This window comes from Prunus avium, chromosome 3 (assembly GCF_965620075.1).
Source record: "Prunus avium chromosome 3, drPruAviu1.hap1.1, whole genome shotgun sequence".
NCBI classification, from domain to species: domain Eukaryota; kingdom Viridiplantae; phylum Streptophyta; class Magnoliopsida; order Rosales; family Rosaceae; genus Prunus; species Prunus avium.
In genome coordinates, this window is record NC_142286.1 from 33711026 (window position 1) to 33723660 (window position 12635).

The 12635-nt window shown below is 39.3% G+C and overlaps 2 protein-coding genes across 2 annotated transcripts; both read left to right on the forward strand.

Annotated features, from left to right (window-relative positions):
• The first annotated feature begins 51 nt into the window (after positions 1-51).
• LOC110771429 (RNA-binding (RRM/RBD/RNP motifs) family protein) lies at positions 52-1690 on the forward strand. Its single transcript, XM_021975725.2, has 5 exons — positions 52-264; positions 352-420; positions 624-730; positions 816-938; positions 1520-1690. The coding sequence occupies exons 1-4, from the start codon at positions 123-125 to the stop codon at positions 927-929; spliced, it is 432 nt and encodes a 143-aa protein (XP_021831417.1). The 5' UTR covers positions 52-122; the 3' UTR covers positions 930-938; positions 1520-1690.
• A 1308-nt stretch (positions 1691-2998) lies between these two features.
• Positions 2999-5728, forward strand: LOC110771435 (plant UBX domain-containing protein 4). The gene is made up of 4 exons (XM_021975732.2): positions 2999-3583; positions 4129-4417; positions 5016-5111; positions 5199-5728. The coding sequence occupies exons 1-4, from the start codon at positions 3084-3086 to the stop codon at positions 5586-5588; spliced, it is 1275 nt and encodes a 424-aa protein (XP_021831424.1). The 5' UTR covers positions 2999-3083; the 3' UTR covers positions 5589-5728.
• The last annotated feature ends 6907 nt before the right edge of the window (positions 5729-12635 follow it).

Here is a 12635-nt window from a genome sequence, read left to right on the forward strand (position 1 = left end):
ATTTGTGGGTCCAAGTCCAATGCTTTGGGTTTAAACACATCATTTACGTAGAGTGCCCAACCCAGAAGCTCAAAGGTGCACAAAAAGAAGGAACAAGTCAGAGGCAGAGAAGCTAGTGAGCAATGAGGAACAACACTTTGTTGACATTCCTTGCTAGACGACCATCGACAACAACAACCCAAAACCCAAATTTACGTTGGCGGTTCTTCTGTTCACCACCCTCTTCCTCCTCTACTGGCCCGAACAATAAGCTCTTCGTTGGAGGTCTCTCCCTACTCTCATACCCGTTGGAAGTCGTGTAATTTTCGTTTTGGTGTGTTTCTATGGTGATATGGCTTTTGGGTCTTGCAGGCTTGTCATGGTCGATGGACGAGAAGTCCTTGAAAGACGCTTTCTCTTCCTTCGGGGAGGTCACTGAAGGTAAAGTTTCCTGCTTTATGAACTAACTTGGCTACCCAATTTACATATTCTTCATCAGTCATCTATGTGTTCGATGAAAGGTCCAAGTGATAGCACTTATTTTTCAATGAGTTAGAAGTTACGCATTGCAAAGTTGAATTTTTTATATAATAATTGACAGAATCGATTCTATAAACTAAATCAGCTGCACGTTTGTATTGTAGTGAAGATAGTGTATGACAGAGACTCAGGAAGGTCTAGAGGCTTTGGATTTGTTAATTTCACCAAGGAAGATGATGCCCAGGTTGCAAGAGATGCCATGGATGGAAAGGTGATGCAGAAGTTATAATTGTCATTTACCCAATTTTGTTGTCTAAGAACATCTTCTGATTGATGTTGTTCTGTTCTGCTTGCAGGCATTGCTTGGTCGGCCATTGAGGGTTACGTATGCTCTAGAAAGAGTTCGAGGCGGACATGTTGTGGTTCCTCGCCTTTCCGACAGTGGAGATGCTAACAGTCGATATACATGAACTCATGTGGTAATTTATTTTACTTGTCAGGATGAAGAGGATGATTACTATTGATTGGTCAATCAATCCATCTATTTAATAATGAAATTTACTGAATTGTTTTGACTGATTATTCCAGAGATGGTTCATAAGCTTTATGCCATGTCTAATGAAAACATATTTTTAAGGGGAACTCAATCATCTTAAAACATCTTAACTGTACTTTGAATTACAGTTGCAGTTGCAATGATTTTTCCAAGCATGTAGCTCAGATCATTGTTTCCCCAGATCCTAGTATATAACTGTTTTAGAAACTACAGCAACCAGATTGGCGGCCACCACAGTAAAATGAAATTAAAGTTTCCTGTCATGATCCATCTCTTACTGCTTGCTCACATGCACATACAAGTGCCGCATAAAAAGAGGCCCATTTTAGACTGTCTTTAAACATTCAAAGCCGGTAGTTTTCTTTTCCCCTTAGAGTAACAACTATGTAGGTTAAAAATTGTAACTTAAAATGTGTGAATGCACACACACAAACCCCATTTCTCGTTCTTCATCATTAAATGCCTTCTAGGAGTTCCCTTAACATCTGAGTTTTCTGTTTGCAGGTCGAATGAAAATTTTATAAAGTGCTTGAAGAATCTTGTCAAAGTTCAATTCTTACCAAGTTGTGTTAATTCACGCCAAGGATCAAATGAAATGAGCCACATTATAAGAATACATATATCTCTACGAATGTATGAAATTATTTGTTTGTAAGGGAGCAGGGCTTTGTGCTACTTCAAATATTCTAAAAGAGAGTATAGCTGCGTCTTAAGCATAATATTTTAAAAGAGAGTATAGCTGCGTTGTAAAAATAATATTTTAACAGTATCGCCGAGCGGCTATACTCCATAAACAGAATATTTTAAAGGTATAGCCAGGCGGCTGTACTGCATAAATAGAATATTATAAACGTATAGCCGCGCGGCTATGCTTTATAAACAGAATATTTTAAAAGTCAGTGCAGCCGCGCGGCTGTACTTCATAAAAGAATATTTTAACAGTATCGCCGCGCAGCTATACTCCATAACCAGAATATTTTAAAAAATCATATAGCCGCAGGGCTATACTCCATAAATATAATATTTAAAACGTATAGCCGCTCGGCCGTACTACTTAAATAGAACATTTTAAAGTAGAGTATGGCCGCGCGGCTATACGTCATAAAAAGAATATTTAAAATTACAGCTGGACGGCTAGACTCCATAAACATATTATTTTAAACGTATAGCCGTTCGGCTATACCCTTGAAATGTCATAATCTGAATTTCTCTTTTTTAATTACTTTAATTAGTAGTTATATTTTAATTATTATTTACTTAGTGAATAATTAGTATTTAAATTTTTTTTAATACTAATTACTATTTATTAAGTAATATAATTTCTGAAGTTAATTAAAATATTTAATACTAATTATTCACAAAATAAATAATAATTAAAACATAATTACTACTGAAATTAAATAAGGCTAAGATTTTATTGAATTACTAAAAAGAAAATTTAAAATAAAAATTTATTGACATAAAGATACTAAGTTTATATTTATTATTAAAAAAAAACCTCTCCCGACTAAATGTCGTCGGTACGGATCTATCTCGGCCAAAGTTTGTCGGATTAGACCTCTCCTGATGAAAATTTGTCGACAGATGAAACTTTCGTCGAGAGAGGTCCAATTCGGCCAATATTTACTGGCTTAGATCTGTGCCAATGAAAATTCGTCGGATAGGTTTTCTTGGTTTTTTATTTTTATTTTTAAAATATAAAACTAGTTTCTTTACTTTAATCATACAGTTTCTTTTTCTTTTTGTTGTGAATGAAATATAACAAATTAAACTTCGTTTGAATGGCTATTAGGTCAAATTAAACTTCTAGACACGCACGTTGTGGATTTTGGAATTATTATGGATTTTTCTTGTTTTATATATGAAATAATGCCTGTGGAACGACATGCCGTTAATCACTTATTCGACGGAAAACAGACATGAGAAGCAACACGGCGTCGTTTCACTCATAAAGCGAAACGAGGAACAGATATAAAACATATAGCACAAATGCCTTCTCTCCCACATCACACTCTGCACTCCGAAGTCTTGGAGAGCAATCAAAGAATCCGATCAAGAGTGGAACGCCATGGAAACTGAAGCTCAAGAATCCAATCCCCAAAACGACGCCGTAATCAACTCCTTCTGCGAGATCACCTCCGCCTCCAAACAAGAAGCCCTCTTCTTCCTCGAAAGCCACAACTGGGACCTCGATGCCGCCGTTTCGACATTCTTGGACAACAACACCGTCGCCGTCTCTGCCGACGCGCCCACCAACGCCGGCTCGTATCCAATCCCGGCCTCCCACTCGCTCTCGCCATCGCCCTCACACTCGCCCAACTACTCTCCTTCACAATCGCCGCCGCGCTCTCGCTCGCCGTCTCCGACTCCCTCTCGCGCTCCCTACCAGCTTCGATCGAAGCGCGCCGCCTCCAGTGGGGCCCAAGATAAGGCTGATGATACCAAGCCGCCTTCTGCGACTCGTCCACGTGGCATACGTACGCTTTCCGATCTGAATCGGCCGGCAAAGGGTGGGTCCGGCAGTGATTCGGATGAGCCCCAGGAGTACTACACTGGTGGCGAGAAAAGGTACTCTCTTTTGCGAGTTCTTGTTTGGTTCCCGAGAATGTCGAGGAAAATCACTGGTTTTTTTCCTAATAAGGAATAAGGATAGTTAGTTGCTCTAACCCTATGTTCGGGAACCGACAAAATGCATAATGTGGAATGTAATGCTTTGTGTTTGTGTGCTGAAAATTCGTTTTCTTTGCAACCAAAACAGATAAGCTGAAAATTATGTTTGGTCGCTGAGAAAAATGAAGGTCAGTAAAATAAAGAAAATTCCAATTGTTGTCTTTTGTCTATAACAAAAGAAAATAGGAATGCATCTGAACTAGGCAGATTATTCTCGGCCTGAAGAACGCCCTAGGGAAATTAGCCTCACAGGGACCCAATTGTAGGTAGTCTTACTACCAAGAATCAATGTTTTGTGGTTAAGGAGTTGTCTTAAAATGTATTCCAATCATTGTCAAGTTGGTTCAACATTCTTGCTTTTGTTGACCTGCTACCACGTTTTGTTCTTTGCAATTGTTCATTTAATATTTGTTAGTTTTAATTTGTCCTATTGTTGGTTCCAGCGGAATGCTTGTCCAAGACCCTACCAAAAGCAGTGATGTGGATTCAATTTTCAGTCAAGCTAGACAGTTAGCGGCCGCCCAGGGACCTATAGACTCCCATCAACCTTCTTCAAGCTCAAAAAGTTTTACTGGGACAGCTAGACTGCTTTCAGGGGAGACTGTTCCAACTGCTGCACCTCAGCCACCTGAAGTTGTTATTCACACCATTACTTTCTGGAGGAATGGGTTTTCTGTAGATGACGGTCCGTTGCGGAGGCTGGATGATCCTGAAAATGCACCTTTCTTGGAAGTAAGTTTTAATGAAGCTTCTCTATAATGGGTTGAATTATTCTTGAATTTTATGATTCTTTCTGAAAAAGAAAAAATGGTTTGGTCGTTTGTATGAGTCTGCCAGCTTCTTTTCCTAGTGCATTGATATGAACTTGAATTTTTAGTATGTAGAGTAAATCTAAATAAAACTTTAATCCAACCCGTTTCAAATCAACTGAAAAGGGCTTAACGTGTTTCGGGAATACTTGGGAGTATGACAATCTTGCGATTGGCCGTTGTATTCTCGGGATTCTCTAGGCACGTGCCGCTGTCACGTGACCGGGGTTTTGGGATGAGTAAACATCTTTCTCAAATTTACTTCCACAAGTTTTGATCTCATTATTTTGTTAAGTGGGTTGAAAATAGCGCAGTTGGTAGCCAAACTAGAGCTTGTCCCAAATGAAACTTTCAAAATATTGCAATTAATTGTTATGTGTACAAATTTCTTAAGTTCTGATTAGTCGCTCTCCTTTCACCTTTTCTTGCAATTATAGGTTTTCATTTTACTTGCTTTTGTATTTTTTTCTAGTTTGATCTCTCTTCTGAGTCCTGATAATGTTTCATTGTTATGATTGCAGAGCATCAAGAAGTCTGAGTGCCCAAAAGAACTTGAACCAGCCAATAGGAGGACTGCTGTTCATGTTAATCTTATGAGGCGGGAGGAAGAATACCCTGTTTGTTCTTAGTTCTCTCCTACTTTTATATATGTTACTAATCTGCATCTGGTTCATTCTTTCTGATGTTTTCTAGCTTTGTTCCAGGAACCAGTGAAACGGCATGTTTCTTTTCAGGGTGTTGGAAGAACTTTAGGTGAGAGCAGCTCTACCTCTGCTGCAGCTACCTCTGAGTCAATTGCTGCTGATCTTCCCCTAAGAGCTGCTCCATTGCCCTCAATGGGCTTAACTGTGGATCAGTCATTACCATCAACCTCTATTCAGCTAAGGTTAGCAGATGGTACGCGTATGGTATCTCGCTTCAACTACCACCATACAATTAGAGACATCCATGCTTTTATTGATGCATCAAGACCTGATGGGGCAAGAAGTTACCGACTGCAGACGATGGGGTTCCCTCCGAAACAGCTCTCTGATCTGGACCAGACAATAGAGCAGGCTGGTATAGCCAATTCTGTTATTATCCAAAAACTCTAGGAGGTTGCACTGATCAATTCCAGAGCCATATTCAAGTACATGTGTCCTAAACACAGATCTATTTTCTGTGATGAATTTATGTTATATTTAAGGAATTTGAAAAATTAGCTATGAAACCATTCAACCGGTTTATGCTTTTTGATGCAATGACTATCTGTTTTTGCAAAGCGTACGAAGTAGAGTTTGATAAGTAGATTGTTGTTGAAATCATCAAATCACTTGGGAGTATGAGTTTTCATTTGATGAGATGCCTTTCATTTTAATGCTGTTTATTTTGTTTTCACTCTTGTATTTTCTTCAAATGATTTGATGTTTAACAATTATGGTTGGCCGAAACCCAATGTCATGGTATTAGGCCAACAAAAATAAGGCACTACAAACATCATATTTTGACACTACACGAAATGTGTGATAGCTGCAACCCGCATTCGCAGTTTATGCACCACTTAGAAGGGTTTAACATGATGACTCAATGGATCGGGTAACTTAGATATGGGAATTAAGGAACAATTACTCCCTCCTATATGATCCAATTTATAATTTTGAGAGAATTTTATTACGGATTTTAACGTAGAATTCATATAAATTTTGATTCCTTATGTGTTAATAAACGCAGGCGACGTCAAAGATTGGAATCATTTTGATACCTATGTGTTAGTAAACACATGAAGAGCAAGAGTTAGGATCATTTTAGCACTCATTCATGATAAGTAAACATGCCAATTATAAGTGGAATTTTTGGCATGCATCTATACTATTTGGAAACGAAATCTATTTTTCTTTTCAAAATATGAGATTGTGGATGACAATGTTAATGAAACCAAAGAAACCAGAGAAACAAAGGAAAACAGAAGAATGATTTTACTGAATAATCCTCTTCTCATTTACTTACTTTTCTTGTTAATTACATTTACATTTGAGGTGTATATATATAACCAAGACTATACAAAACTTTCCCTAACAACCTGCTGTAACAAACATAACAGCTTAACAAACTAAATGAGCTGTCATGAGTCATGACTTGGCATCTTTATCTTTACACCCCCTCAAGCTGAGCGTGGAAAGACTAGGAGTTCCAAGAGAAAGCTTGGATTGAAGAAAGAGAAACCGATTCTTAGACAAAGATTTAGTATGAATATCAGCTATCTGGTCTTGGCTGCAAACATACTGAACTGTAACCAGATTTGCAAGAACCAGCTCCCGGATATAATGATAATCAATTTCCACATGTTTGGTTCTGGCGTGAAAAACAGGGTTTGATGCAAGGGAGATAGCAGAAATGTTATCACACCAAATGGTAGGTTTAACAGAGGAGGAGAAACCAAAATCGCGAAAGACTTTGCAAATCCATGTAACTTCAGCAGCAGTGTGAGCCAGGGATCGATATTCAGCCTCAGTAGACGAACGAGCGACTGTAGGCTGCTTTTTAGCACTCCAGCTCACCAAGTTGGAGCCAAGAAACACACAAAATCCACCCGTGGATCTCCTATCAAAAGTGCAGCCAGCCTAGTCTGCATCAGAGTAGGCTGATAGAGTGAGAGGACCTTTATGAAACCATATACCATGTGAAGATGTACCTTTGAGAAATCTAAGTATTCGCTTGGCTGCCTGCATATGTGAATCAGTTGGAGCATGCATGAATTGGCAGACTTGATTAACTGCAAATGAGATATCAGGTCGAGTCCAAGTTAAATACTGTAGGCCTCCCACAATGGATCTATACTCTGTGGGATTTTCCAAAGGTGTACCATCGTGATCCAGTTTGGTAGTTCCAAGAGGTGTAGAACAAGGCTTAGCACCCTCCATTTTTGTCTTTTGTAACAAGTCCATCAGATATTTACCCTGATGGAGAAAGAGTCCCTCGTTGGTTCGTTGAACTTCAAGACCCAAGAAATAATGTAAGGGACCCAAGTCCTTTACAGGAAACAAAGAGCTCAGTTTCTGGATGAAAAGATTGCACACTGATGAATCTGGACCACTGACCAAGATGTCATCCACATAGACAAGGACAATAACAAGAACTGGAACCTTGAGAACAAAGAGAGATGCGTCAGATGATGATTGAGTGAAACCAAGAGACTTGAGAGCTTGAAACAATTTATCAAACCATGCCCTGGGAGCTTGTTTGAGGCCATACAAGGACTTTTTGAGTTGACACACATGATTTGGAAAGTTTGGATCACTGAAGCCAGGTGGCTGATGCATGAATACTTCTTCTTTTAAATCACCATGAAGGAAGGCATTACTAATATCGAGTTGATGCAGAAACCAATTGAATTGCACAGCAAAAGTTAACAAAATTCGGATAGTGACAGGCTTTGCCACAGGACTAAAGGTTTCTTGATAGTCCAAGCCCTCTTTTTGATGAAATCCCTTGGCAACAAGCCGAGCTTTATACCTGTCAATGGTCCCATCAGGCTTTTTCTTGATTTTAAAGACCCATTTACAGCCTACAACATTCTGGGATGAAGAAGAAGGAACCAAGATCCATGTTCCAGTTGATTGGAGGGCATTAAATTCAGCTTGCATGGCTGATCTCCATGAAGCAAATTTAGAGGCCTGATGATAGGTTGTTGGTACATAATCAAGAGAAGATGATAAAGGGTGTTTGGTAGCAGTATAAGCTTTAGGCTTAAAAATGACATTCTTTGATCTAGTAACCATAGGATGAATATTTTGACCTGGTAAAGATGGAGAAGAGGAGTGAGATTGCAAAGGGCTAAAATTGTGAGGTGATACAAATTCACTAGGATTAGGAGTATGGGAAGAAGGATGGATGTAGGGAGAACTTGGTAAGACAGAGTGTGAGTTGGGAATGGGAAATTGCAGGTAAATAACAGGAGATATAGGAGGGATAGAATCAGAGGGTGATGCGGACTTGGCAGTAAAGGGAAATGACTTCTCATCAAATAAGACATGTCGAGAGATATAAACTCTGTCAGTGGTCATGTCTAAGCACCTATAACCCTTATGCTGTAAACTATATCCAAGGAAAACACACTGCTTGCTCTTGCCATCAAGTTTAGAGGAAACATAAGGTTTTAACCAGGGGTAACAACTACATCCAAAAACCTTTAGCCTAGTATAATCTGGTAATGTATGAAATAAAAGCTCCCATGGAGATTGCGCAAGACCAGAAATGGGCAACCTGTTGATCAAGTAAGTAGCAGTGGATAGAGCTTCAACCCAATAGACTTTAGGAACATTAGAAGCTACGAACAATGTTCTGGCTGTTTCGACAAGATGCCTATGCTTTCGTTCTACACAGCCATTCTGTTCAGGTGTATGTGGGCAACTGAACTGATGAGAAATACCATGCAAATTAAGATAAGACTGAAAAGAAGCACTAGTGAATTCACCCCCTGAGTCAGAACGGATAGCCTTTATTTGATTACCAACATAATTTTCCACATATGTCTTGAAAGTTACAAAGGTAGAATACACCTCAGATTTCCTTCTCAAAGGAAAGAACCAGCTATATCGGGTGTAATCATCTACTAACAGCAGGTAATACTGAAAACCACTCACAGAAGTTACAGGGGCAGGTCCCCATACATCACAATGAAGTAAAGCTAGACTATGGGAAGTAGATGAACCAGCAGGGTGAAAGGGCAGTTTATGATTTTTAGCTATAGCACAATCCGAACAGAAGAAATCAACTGAGGATTTACCTTGCAGGGCAAGCTTATTACCAGAAATCACTTTTCGAAAAATATTGGAGGAGGGATGACCCAATCTACGATGCCAAATCTGCACTGGAGCTTTAATACTGACAAATGCTGATGAAGAAATTGAAGAAGCAGTACCAGGTGAAGGAGAGCTTTGCAAAGGATAGGATCCATCTCTAACTGGTCCCCGCAAAAGCATCTTCCCCGTAAAACGATCCTTGACAAGGGATCCATCAGAATCAAGTGTCAATGAACATGAATTGTCTTTGACAAATTGAAAAGCAGACAACAAGTTGTGCTTCATTTGAGGAACATGAAGTACATTTTTCAATTTAAAGGAAGTACTGGGAGTATGTAACAAAGAGGAACCAATATGGTTGATGGACAGACCTTTACCATCACCAATATAGACTTTGTCTTCACCGGTGTAAGGAGATGGAGAAAAGATGTTGGAGATGTCATTGGTAATGTGAGAAGTTGCGCCAGAGTCAATGAGCCAGGAAGGAGAGGGCTTTGATGTATAGTGCGCACACATTGCAGCAAGCTTGGTGGGAGGGATTTTACCAGAAATTGCAGGATTCATGCGATCATAGCAGTCTATGGCCTCATGACTTGTATTTCCACAGATCTGGCAAGGAACACGAGCACCAGAGAAAAAGGAACCACGAGAGTTGGAATTATGACCACGATTGAAACCAGAAGGGAGGCCAGAGTTGTGGTTGCCCCGATGAGAGCCAGAATTGTAGTTGCCCCGATTATTGCCATAATTGCCCCGATTGTTGGAAAATTGATTGTTCCTGCCACGATTGGAATTATATCGAAAAGAGTTTTGAAGTGGTGGATGTTGAGCAACAAATGCCTGAGGTGGTGTAGGAAGAAGAGGCGGTGAGACTTGGGCCGAGAGAGCATGAAACGGTTCAGTGGTTGCAGAGGAGGCAATTTTCTTCCTTCGAGTCATGGAAAGCTCCTTTGTGAGTAATAAACCATGTAATTCATCAAGAGATGTTGAAGAGAGACGGAGCATGATAGAATCAATGAATGATTCAAACTCATCAGGAAGCCCAGCCAGTGTAGCAGCAATAAGATCGCGATCCGAAACCGAAGCTCCGGCTGCAGTGAGGGAATCAGAAATTTCCTTGATCTGTTGCAGATAATCAGCCATGGATTGGGAGCCTTTCTGAATACTCTGAAGACGAGAACGAAGCTGATGAATATGAGCATCAGAAACACCACCAAAGCGCTGCTCAAGTTTGAGCCACAGATCTCTGGACGAAGAAACACCAACAGTAAACGGAATGACTTCCTCAGAGAGTGTTGAATTGAACCAGATGAGAAGATTCTGATCCTTCTCATACCAACTCTCGTAAGCAGGATTGAGTGATCGATCTGGTAAAAATGGCACCGGACAAGGCTCAGTTCCATCAATAAGTCCAAGAAGCTTGTAGCGACGAAGAATTGGGGCAAACAGAGCACACCAAGGCAGATAATTCGAACGCTTGAGCTTGATCGGCACCATGCTACCGATGTTTTGAATCGTAAGAGAAGTGTAGGTTTGGGGCGAATTAGGGTTTGAAAAGGAAGAATGGGGATTCTGAGTGGGGATTGACGGAATCGGAGAAGAGGATTCAAGAGGTGACGCCATCAGAGATGAAGGAGACAGAGAACAAGATCGAAGAACAGCAACAAACAATTGCTTACAGATCAGAGATCAAACCAGAGATCGGAGCACAGAAGCGGAAGAGACTAGGATCGAAGAATGCCGTGAGGCAGTGGCGATTGATACCATAATGAAACCAAAGAAACCAGAGAAACAAAGGAAAACAGAAGAATGATTTTACTGAATAATCCTCTTCTCATTTACTTACTTTTCTTGTTAATTACATTTACATTTGAGGTGTATATATATAACCAAGACTATACAAAACTTTCCCTAACAACCTGCTGTAACAAACATAACAGCTTAACAAACTAAATGAGCTGTCATGAGTCATGACTTGGCATCTTTATCTTTAAATGTTTGTTTTTCTTCTTTTGACAGTCATATTTAAAACTACTATAATCTACGTAAAAGGGGAATTCAAACTCGATTGTAAGCACACTATCTTGCTAACTAATATAATCCACATTTGCGATAATATTTTCTTTTCAACAAACTTGTTTCTTTTGGTATAACATTGAATTTTAGTGTAGAAACACATACAAACACAAAATACCATTCTCCCAGTAAGTTCTTCTTTCTCTTTTTCTCTCAACAGTGTAAGGAAAAGTACATTATATGCTGCTTGCTCCATTGGGGTACGTACTATGAGGGTTCTTTGTGTATGCCAACAAGGACTTTGCTTAGCTAGGCATTGTTTGCAATATTGCCATCTCCATATCGTAATATTTAACTTCACAGTGGGCATGAAATTGCTAGCATTTCTCTCAAAAAGTTACTAGAAAGAAGATTGGAGCCAGGGAGAAATGGAAGGGACGTTTGGTGTGTCCCACTAACTTTCTCATCACCTTTCTCTTTATCTTCCTCTCTCCTCTCCTCTCCACAGCTCCCCAAAGCCCACTTCTTTTTGTTCTTAAAAATTATTATGAATTAGACCCGTGCGATATGACTGCCCCTGACGATATTTTACTTTCATTCTGTATATTCAGATGGAGAGAAAGCCAAAGGGATATATATAGTTTCCTTTTTGTGGTTTATACTATCGCTTGAATTATAAAAAAAATTTTAAGAGAGAGGAATACGGTGTGACTATGATCTTAATCTTAGCAAGAATGCATGTCACAACAAATGCATATAAACGTGTGACTATGATCTTAATCTCAGCTAATTATTAGTGGATTATTTCTACTTAGAGAGAAGATAATTAAGTCATGGGGAGAAGTTTAAGGCTGAACTGAAATTAATTAATTAAAGACAGAGAAAGAGAGAAATACATATAGGGCCAGGGAGAGTATTGGACAATCCAAAATCACCAGAGAATATTAAAATATTTGGATAGATTATGAAATACCATCAATCACCAAGATGGACGGTTGACATCTTGATCATTTACCATCAATCATAAACACATCAGAGTAGGCCACGAGGAGAGCAGATAGTTGGACCAAACACCAGAGGCCGGCCATTAATCTTTCTGCATTAATTGGAGCATGCAATAGGAATAACACTTTTTACTATCTTATATCAATAGCATAAAGGTGTGTAAATTAATTTTTTCATGTGTGATTGTGTTATCAGTCGAAAATAACAAAACAGTGTCATCTCCGTTAAAAAAAAGTTTGTTTTTTTCTGAATTGTCAGAAATTACCATGCTCTCTCCATGGAGAGAACTAAGAGAAAAAAATGTTTGTTTTGCTTGTGCATTTGTAAACTATTCATTTA